At 34.5% G+C, this 13,776-nt stretch overlaps 4 protein-coding genes across 7 annotated transcripts in view; 3 read left to right on the top strand and 1 right to left on the bottom strand.

Annotated features, from left to right (window-relative positions):
• Positions 1 to 13,776, bottom strand: part of LOC111502195 (pseudouridine-5'-phosphate glycosidase) — a 66,211-nt gene that overhangs the window by 760 nt on the left and 51,675 nt on the right. Inside the window, exons 7-9 of one of the 3 annotated variants that reach the window (XM_074186793.1) lie at positions 10,873 to 11,163; positions 10,628 to 10,742; positions 6,457 to 6,595 (exon numbers count right to left, since the gene is read on the bottom strand). In XM_074186793.1, coding sequence (XP_074042894.1) covers positions 6,585 to 6,595; positions 10,628 to 10,742; positions 10,873 to 11,163 — 417 coding nt within the window. In that variant the 3' untranslated portion in view covers positions 6,457 to 6,584. Of the gene's footprint in view, positions 1 to 6,456; positions 6,596 to 10,429; positions 10,569 to 10,627; positions 10,743 to 10,872; positions 11,164 to 13,776 lie in introns of those variants that run through there. The other 2 variants (XM_074186792.1, XM_074186791.1) reach the window with 2 other exon arrangements.
• On the top strand, positions 27 to 2,295 carry kune (claudin). The gene is given in 3 exon segments (XM_023156210.2): positions 27 to 239; positions 514 to 927; positions 930 to 2,295. Coding segments are annotated over 3 exon segments (684 nt in total). The 5' UTR covers positions 27 to 100; the 3' UTR covers positions 1,061 to 2,295.
• On the top strand, positions 3,220 to 6,556 carry sinu (claudin family member sinuous). Of its 2 annotated transcripts, XM_023156209.2 has the most exons (4): positions 3,220 to 3,335; positions 3,396 to 3,572; positions 4,423 to 4,613; positions 5,114 to 6,556. In XM_023156209.2, the coding sequence occupies exons 2-4, from the start codon at positions 3,549 to 3,551 to the stop codon at positions 5,586 to 5,588; spliced, it is 690 nt and encodes a 229-aa protein (XP_023011977.1). In that variant the 5' UTR covers positions 3,220 to 3,335; positions 3,396 to 3,548; the 3' UTR covers positions 5,589 to 6,556. The 2 variants fall into 2 exon arrangements, with proteins under 2 accessions (XP_023011977.1, XP_074042899.1); XM_074186798.1 differs by lacking the exon at positions 3,220 to 3,335 and having other exon boundaries at positions 3,342 to 3,572.
• On the top strand, positions 7,012 to 10,363 carry pck (Claudin superfamily protein pickel). Its single transcript, XM_023156208.2, has 4 exons — positions 7,012 to 7,213; positions 7,273 to 7,339; positions 7,396 to 7,733; positions 7,956 to 10,363. Exons 1-4 carry the CDS (start codon positions 7,168 to 7,170, stop codon positions 8,207 to 8,209), a joined length of 705 nt encoding a protein of 234 aa, XP_023011976.1. The 5' UTR covers positions 7,012 to 7,167; the 3' UTR covers positions 8,210 to 10,363.

Genomic DNA, 13,776 nt, shown 5'->3' with positions numbered 1-13,776 from the left:
CAAACAGATAGACGGTCGAGTAATAATGACAGTGACAATTGACAATGACTCATTCTCTATTGAATGAAAACACTATAATTTAAGCTTTTAACGTTTAAAAATGGCGATGAAAACAAAAACAGGGATATGTGCGATAGCCGTAACCGTTGCAGCTTCCATATTCGTTATAATATCATTTTGCTCCCCTTATTGGCTCGTGAATGATGAAAAAATCCAGGATCCACAGTTCATAAAAATTGGTGAGTTTGAAAAAGGAGTGGCACTGTTGGTGTAGGTAGTAGAGGTTTTTGTCACTTGGATTATATCATCATGCATCATGCCTTTACATTCATTATATATCTACAATTCAGAAATGTCAACCAGTTACAAACCCAGTCATACATACATGAGCATAACACTAGGTATGCAAAGTTATTAAAAACCATACCAACTGTTCAATTTGTTCCAACATCATTATTATATAAGAACATTTTCTTGGTGAAGACGAAAAATATATCTGAATTTCATTTCTAGGACTCTGGGAGGTTTGCTTCAGAAACTTTCAAGACTTTCGACATCAGTATGATTTCAATTTCACCGGCTGTTGGTGGGTCTTCGAGGAAGAATACTACATCATTTTCGACTTCCTTCTCCCCAGCTTTTTCATCGCCACTCAATTCTTCTTCACTTTGTGCCTGACTCTGGTATTAGTGGCAGCTTTCCTAACGTGGATGTACTGCTTTTGCAGCAGAGACCACGACAAATACCTCCTCTTACTGCTAAGCAACGGATCGATCCTCAGCTTGGCAGGGATCTGCGGCTTTATAGCAGTCAGCATCTTCGGAGCCAACGGTGACAACCGGGACTGGATGCCCAACTGGCAACACAACGATCTGGGTTGGTCTTTTGCGTTTGGGGTTGTAGGGTCTCTCTTGCTGTGGCCTGCAGGGCACTGTTTCTCGTGGAAGCAAGAAGGGCCAGGTATAGGCGTCTGGGGGGCTCTGTACGCCAACCTCCAGCCCAATACACTATGGAGACTGCTCGACACAAGCCTTCAGCACCACACCATACTGACATATAATATAATTTTTGGGAACAACGGGATATGCGATATCCCTTTTGAATGTTTGATACAAGGTGCTTTTCTGTATCTGACATAGTTTTATTCTGAAGCGAGATTAGATGACTAAACTCGTTTCAGAACAATTCAGACTAGTTCACACTAATTGGGTCATATTTTTTCTTCATTCAACTGTCATAGTTATTCAAATGGGCTATGAATTTTTTTCAAAGAAAACCCTATTTGTTTCGAACAGTTTTTGTTTCATTTTGAAAGAAAGTATATGCTTGAAATGTTCATTTCTTCACTGAAAAATCAAATTTGTGAGGCAAACCTCAGGTTTTCAATATCAGTTATGTTGGAGGTTCGGACTTTCATTGTGTAAAAAAGTGTTGACAGGTTTAAAATCTACGAGAAGAAAAAATTAAGGAAATTTTGAAAATAGAGTACTGAAATTTTCGGATGTTCTCGTAGACTTCAAATCAATTGACACCTTTTTTGAAATGGAAGTTTGAATCTCTTACGACTCATTAGCTAGAAATATCACTGTAGTTCATGAACAAAATGGAACTTTTCTCAAGAGAGTCTGCTGCACATTATGTTAACACTCTTCCTGAAGATGCATTCTCAGGATCACACTGTCGATGGGTAGGAAAAGTATTTTCTTATTTTTGTTGCCAACAGTTAACGACAAATTATTCCAGTATTTGTTCTTATAAACGAATGAAATACACCATTTCAACTTACTGCTAGAAAACAGGTTCTTTTTTTAATGATTTCATGTCTTTTGATTTCAATTTTCATATTTCTTTGACTTACTGACCTCAAAATGATGCTAGCAGGGTTGATTTGGAGAAACGAATTGACATCGTTTTTGTCTTTTCATATTTTTAGTTGACACAATTCTCCAAGAATGTGTTTGAATACATAATTGACAAATATATGTATAATTTTAACATTTTTTGTTGAACTTAGAATCTCTAATATTTTATTTTATATTATATATCCGTCCATTTTTAGAAGTGTATATACTTCAGTAAAAAAATAAAAAGGACCTATATAATAATCGTATTTTTAATATAATTCGCGTACATAAAAGATATCAAATTATTTTGCAATGTGAAAGAATTTTTTGACTGAAGTATTGCACATTTTTATATTCTAATGTATTATTTTTGCATACAATGTGTTGCTACCTGTTTGAAAAACAGAGTTTGTTAGTTTTTGTACAAAATAAAGTATTTTTACATATTTAATGGGTTATTTTCCTTCGGAACTAGTTCAAGTATATCTATTGTATCAAAAGCGCGTCTGAACCTTGAGGCTAATTGCTTGTTTTGCAACAACGTTTTTAGAGGTTGCTTCCATTCAAATGCATGTGAGGAGTGATGAATTCTGACTGTTTTGTCTCAAATTGCTACTTAAACATACCTTAATTAGTTATACAATTGTCCATGGGTGGAGGTTTGTATTATTACCTGTACATTTTTTGGGAAATTTGAAATAGTAACTCTTCAAAGTTATATTTCCCTGGACATACAATTTTTTCTTTTTCTATAGTTATTTCTTTATAATTCAGTAAATTCATTCAAATATTTAAGAAAGGAATGAGTGCTTCTAGAAATATATTTCCCTTAGGGGAGTATTCAATCATTTCCATTGAGTTTTTTATATTCTATGAGAATCCTTATTTTATCAAGTCTTGGGAAAATTGTCATGAAAATTTATCTTTTTCATATTCAATGAGGGGTTAGTCATTTCTTGATGTGCTTTTTATTATAAAAAAGAAATTGGTCGAATTAACATTCAATAATGACAAATTGACATAAAAAAAGCTCCCATAACAAATCATACTTTTTATTGAAAAAGGGGACGGTTGAATATATCGGACTGAAAATTATTCATTGGTGTGTACCAATTTTATTGAACTCCAAGAGATTAATTGTATTATTCCGTTAACCACCTGCCACCCTCTTACGAAGGACAATCCTCAGAAGTAGAAATTTTGGCGAGCTAAGGATTAATAATGTCTTACTTTTTAACGTGCGATAAGAGAAAACCTGTTAGTAATACCTCTTGACCGCAAATTCTTAACTAGTTTAACAACAGGTACGTTTGCCACATATCTAGACGTGGTCATTTTATTCTACTAATCGCTATAACCCGCCTCTCCTAACGCATACTCCGGCACTGACCATCGCATCTCAAAGAAAGCGACTTACTGAGGTGAATCAAATAAACTTGCAGGTGTGGTCAAGCGTTCAACCGTCGCCGTTGTCGTGCGCAGTTCATAGAGGTTTGTGTGTGTTGTTATTTGTTTGTGTCTTCATTCCAACACTTTTCCTTTTGATTTCAGCCAGAAGTTAGGAACAGAACAGAAAATGATTCTGTAACTTCGAACACTTAGTTGAATGTTTACTACAACTGAATTTGTGCTGCAATAAATGCGAACGGAAATCTCAGAAGTTCCCTGTAATTAGTTCAAGCAAAGGCGTAGGTGACTGACTCAATGGGTGACTACCAAGAAGACAAGGTAAACATTAGGTTACGCCCTAGTTTGTTTGAAAATTCACCTACATTTTTCAAAAGACACCTCCAGTTTAAAATAAATGTTTGAAAACCATACCAGGATAAATTATAGTTCTTTATTGTTTCGTTAATGAGAGAGACAACACCTAAGAACCTAACCCAGAAAAGGTTAACTTGAATTCAATATTCGCTGATTAAAAAATGTGTGGTTAGGAATTTAAATGTCGCTGACCTTTTATCTACCCAATATGAATATATACAAGGGGGATCAGAAACACGATAATGCAGAGTTATTTTTGTTTTTGTTCTATAATTGATTACCAAAAAATAGTATTCTTGCTATTCGTCCATTAAACAACTATAAGTAACTCGCATTTTTTATGAAATATATTAATCCATAATTTATACGACAAATTTGGACTACTTAATTTTACATTCAGAAGAAATACAAATACTCCAGTGATATTTCTTATTTATCGATGTTGCACACAATAATAAATTAGTTTCGAATTCTTTTTTTAGTTTGTGTTGCTAAAACGTGTTTTTTTAGTTATTTAACTATTATTTATTGTCTGTTATGTTTGTTCAGAAGGCATTTCATTGAATATTGAAATTTCAGCAGTTTTATTATTGAGCTGATCAAATTTATCGAACATAACTTCAATTGATATAAGAATCTCACTGAAATATCTTTTCAATAATGAAATAATCTCCATGTGATGCATGAAGTAATTGAAAAAGTGTCATTTGAATATAATGTATGAGTTGCTCACTGTTTTAAATATATTTCGCATAAAAAATATTTCCTTATAGTTATTCATATATTTATATAACCGATTACTATTCCTTTTCAGCCAAAGAAGCGGTCTTTAGCTGGTAATGTAGCTATTGGGCTTTTCGTGGTGGCTTTCGTAACGATAACAGTGGCGTTTTGCACCCCTAGCTGGCTGGTGTCGGACTACAGAATAACCGGCGCTAAACTCGATCGCTTCGGACTATGGGTCCATTGTTTCCGTTCTTTGCAAAATCCGTACACCAAAGATGGGTAGGTTGTTACAAATTATTTGCAAATATGATGTTATCTAATCAAGTCAAATTGAGAGGCATACTCGTACATTGAATATTATAAGGGACGAAAAAAGTCAATTAATGTTTATCAAAATCAACATCAATACAGTTAAGATTTATTTATTTGGTTGATAAATGTGGGAGCTTTCCAAAATCCTGACTTGGAGAAATATCAGTTTCTGTGTTAGGAATCACACGTTGAAAGGTAAGAACTCGTTAGTCCTTAGATCGCACAAGTTTCTCAATTTCTAAGAGTTGTCGTTCGTATAGGGGCGACAGCTGATTAACGGAAAAACAGATTTTAAACAGATTTTTTTATGATCTATGAAATTTCATTTTATTGAATATATTTTCTGCCGAATTATAAACCAGACTTGCCTCAAACTGTTCTGAAAATAAAATCGCGCGCGCTTATTAACAAAGTTTTTTTTTTTAAGGACAAAACACAACATTAAACATTATCTATTTCTCTTTTAGATTCTTCGTCGGATGCCGGTGGTTGTACGACCCTTTCACGACGGGCTACGACAAAATACGAGGCTACCTGATGCCAGACTTCATAATCGTCACCCAAATCTTCTTCACGTTGTGCTTCATCTCCGTCCTATTGGGTGCCATCATAACGCTGATCTACTTCCTCTGTTTTGGGCCTGACCAGAAGCAGTTCCTTCTGCTCATCAAGTTGAACGCCTTCATTCTGCTGGCAGGAGGCATCTCGGGGGCCATCGCGGTCATAGTTTTCGCTTCGCTGGCAAACCAGAACAGGTGGATGCCTGGACACGAGAACAACTTTTTTGGGTGGTCCTTCGCATTGGCTTGCATAGGGGTGGTGCTGGTTCTAGTCACTTCTACGCTCTTTTTTGTCGACTTGCACGTGCAAAAGAGGAAGCGGAGGTTGTTGGCAGAGTCTCAGAGCAGGTTCGAGATGGAGCCTGAGCACAAGGGGTGGTGAGGAGATTATGAAAGGCATCTGTGTGTGTTTGGTTTGTTGGTTATTTTTTAATGAGAGAGAGCAGACATTCTTAGACAAGATGTATTATTTTTCATTCCAAAACATTTGTAAAATGTTGCTATTTTGATAGTTTTTTTATTATAACACAGTCCGTCCATTTTATAAATTATTTAGAAATAGTTTTAAGTTAATAAGAAGGCAGTTGCACTTTGAAGAGCATGGATCTTTACATAAACTTTTAAATGCCATGTCAGAAGTGTTTTTGATTTTTCGTGTTTAACCAATATGTATGTAAATCTATATTTTATTAAAATCTGAGACACTGCCACTATGAGCTATTGATCTTAAGTTAAGTGCCTTTATAGTATACGAGTATTCATGTCATAATTTACTCTGATGTATTTTAGAAAATTTCTCGAATGTTTGGATTTTATGTTATGATGCTTGTAAAGCTGTTATGTTAATAAAATGTTGAAAGATACTTTATCTCGATAGCTTGCTTGAAAAGAGGAATATAGAATGAAGAGTCTTTGTGTCATCGTTTCAAAACTGCGTATTACTGGATGTCGATTCAGCATAGGTCGACATTGATCTTGTTTATCCATGTCATCTTGAGTTTGAATGGATAAGGTCAATGAATAACATATAACGTACCTGTTCTTTAATGTATTGGTTAAAATATAAATTTAATTTAACACTCAACATTATTTATATCAAAAGCTTGCATCTGGATTGAAACTATTTCTGTCATCATTTAATCGTAACTGAAGGAAAACATAATTCCTTTACTATGTTCAAGCATAATAAAACTGACAAGATAAATGTGATCGAATTTATTTACAATTTCTGCCACTTCTAGATCTTTTGTAACTGAACTATTTTATCATAACATTTCCATTTTTATATACTTATATGAAGTTGTTTATTGTTTTGAACTTTCTTAACGAAAATAAAGTATTTTTAAATTATTGAATTTTTTATTTGAATGGTCATCAGTCAGATTCGTTCTGAAAATGAAATTGAACAAGTTATTAGTGAAAACTTCAAATATCTGTACAATTTCTCATTTTGATAGGTAACATTATTAAATACGACAAGTTACTGACAAATAGAATTTTTTTAAGAAACATACTTTGAACTTACGCCGAAAATTATCGAGGTGAACTGAAAAGATTGTCTTACATCTGTATGAAGTTTTCAATCACAATTTTTCAGATTATGGAAGGTGAAAATATCCATAAAAGTCGATGAAAAACTCTGATTTCCTCCATAAAAAATTATATTCGTTCAATATATAAATAATTAAAATAAAAAATATATATAATATATTCGTGCAGAAGTTCACAGCTATGACTGATAACTCCTGTCACCTGAGGCCATAGCCTAAACGAAAAGGAAGAAGCCGACGTTTGAAAATTAGTAGCAAACGTCAAAACTCAAAACAATACAAATAGAAATTAACGATAAAGGGCGTGGAGTAATGACAGTTTCCTCAATTACATTGAATTTAGTAATTCGATTCGAAGTATACATTAAAATCGAAATAAACCTGAGCAGGCTCGAATAAATCCGCCCTAAAATGACGCTGAGAGAAGGAGGAAAGAATAATTATCCCAAGGCATCAAGTAATTGAGAACATAAACAACACGTTAGCAGTTTTTAATAAACTAATCACTTATTTCAGGCCAACTGGTAAACGGGGCTCTTTTAACCTATCTAGCGGGACTGCTTCTCATGATGGCATTTTGCAGGTAACCTCGCAAACTTTGAAATGGTACTCTTACGTAATATAATTCTGGAATTTCAGTCCATACTGGGTACAGTCGTACGACGAAACGTTCTCCGAGTTCAAACACATGGGTTTGTGGGAATACTGCTTCGACCAGTTCCGCTACCCCTACTATCAGTTCGACCACCTGTTTGATGGCTGTCACCATGTCTTCAGCCAGGAGTTTTACGTTATTCGGGAATGGTTGCTGCCTCCATGGCTAATGGCGACGCAGTCGTTCGTCACGATGGCTTTTCTACTGAGTTTTGGGGCCCAGGTGTTGATGGCGCTGCAGCTGTGTCGATGGCCTTTGGAATTTGTGTTACAGAGAGAGTGGATCTTGTCTGCGATTGATTTTGCCTGCGTAACAACTACCAGTGAGTACGACCCCAAACAATTGTTTTTGACGGCTTTCGCTGGTTTTTGAAACATTTTTGAGTAGACTTGCTTATTTTTGTTTGAATGTTATTTGGGATTGTACAGGAGAGATTCCTGGAATAATTTCCGAATTGTTGTTATTCGATCAGGAATCTGAAGTCAAAACTTTGTGCTCCGTTTCAATTTAATATGTATCAACTTAGGGAATACATTATTTTTAGCTGTCTTCATGTTCCTGGCGATCGTGATCTTCGCAGGCTCCTATGAACGTAGAGATTGGCTCATGTACCCCAACTTCAACCATTTAAGCTGGTCCTATGCCATGGGAGTTCTGTCTTTCTTCCTCCATGGTTTGGCGGCAATTTTCCTTTACAAGGAAGCGCAGCAAAGTTATGAAAGACGAAGAGAGTCAAAGAATCTGATCATGCAGATGCATCCCAACCCGCAGCACAGATTGGGGTGGAACGTACAGTGAGGAGCATTCGTAAGAGGTTCCTTTGATATTTGCTTATCGTTTTAGTTTAGTTATAACTGGGCCTAGCCTTGAGAATACAGCGGGGTTTGTCGTATTTACCTCTCGCTATGTTTTAACTTCATTGTGTGCCCCCGAGAGGAAGGTGTCCAAGGAGAAGCTGTGTACAATATTTCCTTGAAAATATCTGAATTGGCTGCTTAATAGATGATTCCTTTTTCGAAAAATTAGGAAAAATAATGCTGTTGAAATTTCACTCTATGTGTGAAATCTTAATTTTGAAATCCTTTATAAAAAAAATAGGAAACTTAATATTTTTATGTCCATTTGCCATCTGTTTTAATATTCAACAGTTTCAAATTTTAGTCTACTCCAAGGACACCTTATACCTTATTATTTTTCAATAAGACCATTAAAAATAAAGATGTTTCCATTGACACTTATTTGATAGAGTTAATTGTTTGAATCTCGATTTTCTGACTATAAATCTTATGACCACATAAAACAAGTTGTCATAATATTTATTTTGAGTATATTTTTTGTAGATCTGATTTTCACAGATATGTCTGTTTCAGCGACATATTTTTATATGCATATATTTTTGCTTGAAAGATCTGAAGTTTTATGACTGCAAATTATCAAGTAAATATCTAGAATGGCAGAACTTCAGGCAAAATATCCAGGAAAATTGAAAATTTTCCAAAAAAGTACACCACCTTGATAAATCTTAATATTTTTGATAGTCATAAGAACAAAATCATACAAGCTAGTCCTTGTCTCTGTCTTAATTTGAGAAATTCAGTCTTTTGTCTTTCAACTTTCAAGACATCAGTAATGCACATGTCGACAATCAATTCTTCTTCTTCAACTAACTGAATGGCCTGCAACTACAAATAGTGATTAAATTCAGTTGATTAAGATGTTGACAGCTGATGGTGTTAGGAAAAAAATGTGATTTTTATTGTTATACAAAATGTGCCTAGAAGAATTGGAAATCCTCCAATTACGTTGTGATTGGTAACACTTTGCTACATATTAATTCTTGGGATTCACATATCCTAAAAACACTTTATTGTGTGATTTTCACTAGATAGTTTTACAAAAACGCAACACGTGTTTCGCCATACAATGGCTTCCTCGGGCGTGTCTTAATAACTAATTCTACACATTAAATGCTATATATACCTTATTCTACAATTTGAGGTACCTGAATTTCAAGTACCTGAAAAACAATAAAGACAAAACTTCGTTGTTGGATAGATCAGGAGTATATAAGCTGACTTGTGGCTCTTGTCCAAAACTGTATATTGGCCAAACTGGAAGAACATTTTCCCAAAGGATTAAAGAGCATAGAAGCAGTTTTATAAATAGAAAGACCAATTCCACATTTGCAAACCACCTTTTAGCAGAAGGACATGAGTTCAATCATGAATACGATGTGTTACATTCAGGAGAGAAGAGTTTGAAACTCAATCTTGTAGAATGTTCAGAAATCAATAGATTCAGGAATTCGGGTAATTTACTGAATGATCAATTAGAATTAAATAACTCTCCGTTACTGATTATTTTTTCAAATGTGGAAAATGGAACATAAGCTCAGGTAATTAAATTCATTACAAACTCAGGTACTTGAAATTCAGGTACTTGAAATTCAGGTACCTCAAATTGTAGAATAAGGTATATATAGCATTTGATGTGTAGGATTAGTTATTAAGACACGCCAGATGAAGCCATTGTATGGCGAAACACTTGTTGCGTTTTTGTAAAACTATCTAGTGAAAATCACACAATAAAGTGTTTTTTAGAATACGTTAGTTATGAATTTTCATGAAGTATCGGCCGATTCCATCATATATCTTGGGATTCAAATTAAGCTGTTTAGATTGATCATTCTCAGAAACACTCAAGACCCCAGAAATGGAGACAAGGACTACAATGTATAAATTGGCTGATATAATTTGAAAAATTATTGGCCACAAAAAATGTAATTGGATTAATTCTCAATATTTATTTCTACACAAACAGTCTAATATAAATTTACTTGATATTTATAAAACTTATCAATCGCTTGTTATATCCGTCCATAATTGTTACTATAAGATAATATTTTTTCTATCATTGTTTTCGTATGGTCACGAAATAAAATATTTTTGTGCACATTGGTTTTATTATATCTCGTTTGAAAAACGTGTTTCTTTCAATATCCTGTTGTATAAATTGTCAGTTGTCCATCAGCATCTTTACAGATACATCTCTTTAAACCATCTTGATATTTACTTGCCAGCAGGCTATTAAAAGAAAAATCACTATCTCCTCCATAGCTTGCAGTGAAAGCAGACAACACGTCGATGTTGAAGCTTGACTTTACAACATATTACCGGTGAGAGCATTCCCTACCTTTAATATTCACCAATAACTCACCTGGTATGTTGTGCTTCACGGCCAACTTCAAACACTCTTCAATAGCTTCTTCCGATAAATTGGAATCTAGTATTATCAAGGGAGCGGTCTTGATTATACTTTCGTTTTCCAGAATCTGTAAAATTTCAGCTTCTTACATCTTGTTTTTCATATAAATCTATACTGTGTAATATTGTCGTCAATAGAGTAGTAATGAACCCTTTGAAACTTCATGTGGCCAAAGTCAAGAACCCTGAGGAACTTACCACCTCTGGCGTGATTTTATTGTGAATTTTCATGTCTCCCATTAGCAACCTGCAGCTCCCTCTATCGTCAAACACTACGATGCATTCTGCGGTGTTGCAACTGTCGTCGACTCGAACAAAATGCCGGCTCTGCGGTGGAATGACGGACATGATCATTTTACCTCTTTCATCTGCTCCTACGACTGACAAAAAATTTGGAGGGAATCCCAGCTTGCACAGAGATTCGCAAATGTTTCTGCCAACTCCTCCCGCAGTGTAGGTGAAGTTTGCGTTTAAAATCCTTCCATCTAACTGAAAAAAATAGAGAGAAATGTGCTACATCGAAATTTTGATTGTGAATACGGTTTCGAATAAAAATTACAAGAGATTACGCTAGGCTGCCTCTACCAAAATTTTGATAATGGCAGAGCTATTTTTCATCGCTTTTTATTATTTTTTTCCCACCACTAGAGGCCACTATTGGTAAGAAAGGCAAAGTTAGACATTGACTCAAACAAAACCAGCAAACAAGGAACAAAAAAATGTGATTTACAGTGTTTCATGTGTAAATATGTGAGAATATCACAAAAAATTAATTTCAATTGAACATGACTGTCTCTCCTGAGAAAAGAAGATTAACTGGGAAAATTTACAGTGTTCTGAGTATGTAGAAACTCATTCGATTTCGACAGACATTGAATTGTTATTTTACAATTGAGGGATATATCGTTTAGGTTTTGTGAAAGGAGATAGAGTAGTTGCAGAAGCATCATGGAAAAAAAGTATATTTTTTATTCAAACTCATATATTTTTTATTGTGAAACGATTGTTTCAAATTTGTATGTATTATAATAATTGGAAAAAAAATGAATGGAAGAGTGTTAATATAGTGAAATATCAAATGAACAAAAATTTTAGTTATGTACATCATCCAGATACCGTTCTTAGGTAGGTAGAGTCTAACTTACTAGTTATTAGGTTTGTTCTTAGTTATTGTTGCATAAATCCACTGTTGTGACATTGTAAAATAAAATATTTCATACTGAACAATTGTACAGAATTTCTAATAATTATATTTCTTCTGATTGTGGAAGACAAGAATACTGAAAAATTACCTACAACTCAATTCAACCACCACTACTTTGAACTGAAAATAGCCAGTCCGATTCTGTGTTATCCCCTCTCCATAAACTTCCACGCCAAATATTCCACCACGTTTCATAAGGACAGAGATAGGGCTGATTCCATCGCTCTTTTTGATCAGTCACAAACGCTCGATTCCCCCTTTTTTCTTCTTATTCTTTTTTTTTTAATCAGACGGAAATCGAAGGTCCGCCGCAAAAATCTGATTGAATATTCGAGTATTATATATGCAGATAGATGTGACGGATCAAAGGGTACTCCTTTGAGTGCCCTTTTGTATTCATTGTATTCGGGCCATCGTCATAATTTGAATTTATTCGCTCTGTTTTTCAGTATTAACGACGAAGGGTCAGGTTTATAGCTTCAGCGGATTATAAATTCCAGGCTTATAAGACAACCGAATTCATTTTTAAATTATTTCAAGTCAAAACAATAATCAAAACCGTTTCAAATTTAATTTTACTATTAGTCACATTGATATCAAGTTATGAAAAGTACCCATCCAACTACTTAAAATTGTAACAATCATATCTAGTCTGTAGTTTCGTGATGTATATAAATATACACCATTCGAACTTTTCTTCATATCCTAACGATGATTGAGCACCCACTTCTTTCAGAGTTACGGACAACTTTCACAACTTTTTCAATTAAATCGAGCTGAACTTATATCGATAGCTTCTTATTTTACCTTCAACTTGTTTAATGCATGTTCGATCACTTTATCCTTTCCTCAAAGTACAAGGACACAAATTGCTTCAGGAGAGTTTTCAATTCTTTGAATAAGGAATATCTATATATACCGGACACGGCTTGGCCGATTTTTATGACATTTTATACGTATATTCAGTAGGTCTGAGAATAGGTTGTAATCTTTTTTTCATGTCTCTAAGTGATAAGGGTACTCCACCCCAATTTTTTTTGACAAACTTTTGTCGGATATAATCCAACGCCCTTCGTGGTATTACCCAGGGAAGTAGTTGTTTTCTGATAGGCGTCAGTCCATTAAACCTACTGTATAGGTATATAGAGACTGGCTTGAACGTTTGAAGTTCCCTTTGCTTTAGATTTGTAAACTTTTGTTTGTTTTTATTCTTTTATGATGTGTCATTAATAATACATATAACCCCCAATTTTTGCTTTTTTATCATCAACCCCTATTTTTAATAGCCATTCCCACCAGGCGTCTACCGGTGTCACTTCTCACTTAGTAAACAACACGAGAACAAAGCCGGTCTCCTAACTCTCACACATAAGCCTTCTCTCACTGCCTACACAGTTTTCAGCCACTATTATTGTTTGTCCATTGAGCGTAGATACAGTTTGTGATGCCACAGAAGCTGGGAATCATTATTCAATACAGTTTTTGAAGATACTGGATTTACCAGGCATGCCACCGCATAATTTGAATCCACCACGGCTGTGCAACAGCACGCGATTAGTCATTAAAAAATTAAAGAAAAACTTGCAGATGTGCCAATTCATTTTAAACGTTTGCAATTTCCCATTAGATTGGCATTTGCAGTGACTATTGCTGTTATGGCTTGGATTTGAGCACATACGTGACATGCTCTCGAGTTGGCAAACCATCCATTTTGTTTGTGTTAGCTAAGGAAAAATATTGTACAAACTATAGCATTGAAAGATTAATATTATTTGTAAGTCTTATTGTTCTGATAGAAATAATTTCTGTGACAAAACAAAGTTCGTCGGGTCAGCTAGTAATATATATTTTTGGCAATCGAATTCTTGAAATATGATAAATTTAAGGAATGAAAGCAA

The sequence above is a fragment of the Leptinotarsa decemlineata genome, unplaced genomic scaffold, assembly GCF_025532065.1.
Source record: "Leptinotarsa decemlineata unplaced genomic scaffold, Ldec_3_MD MMD2_P_RNA_scaffold_5, whole genome shotgun sequence".
Classification (NCBI taxonomy): Eukaryota; Metazoa; Arthropoda; class Insecta; order Coleoptera; family Chrysomelidae; genus Leptinotarsa; species Leptinotarsa decemlineata.
This window is presented reverse-complemented; position numbering and strand designations above follow the sequence as displayed.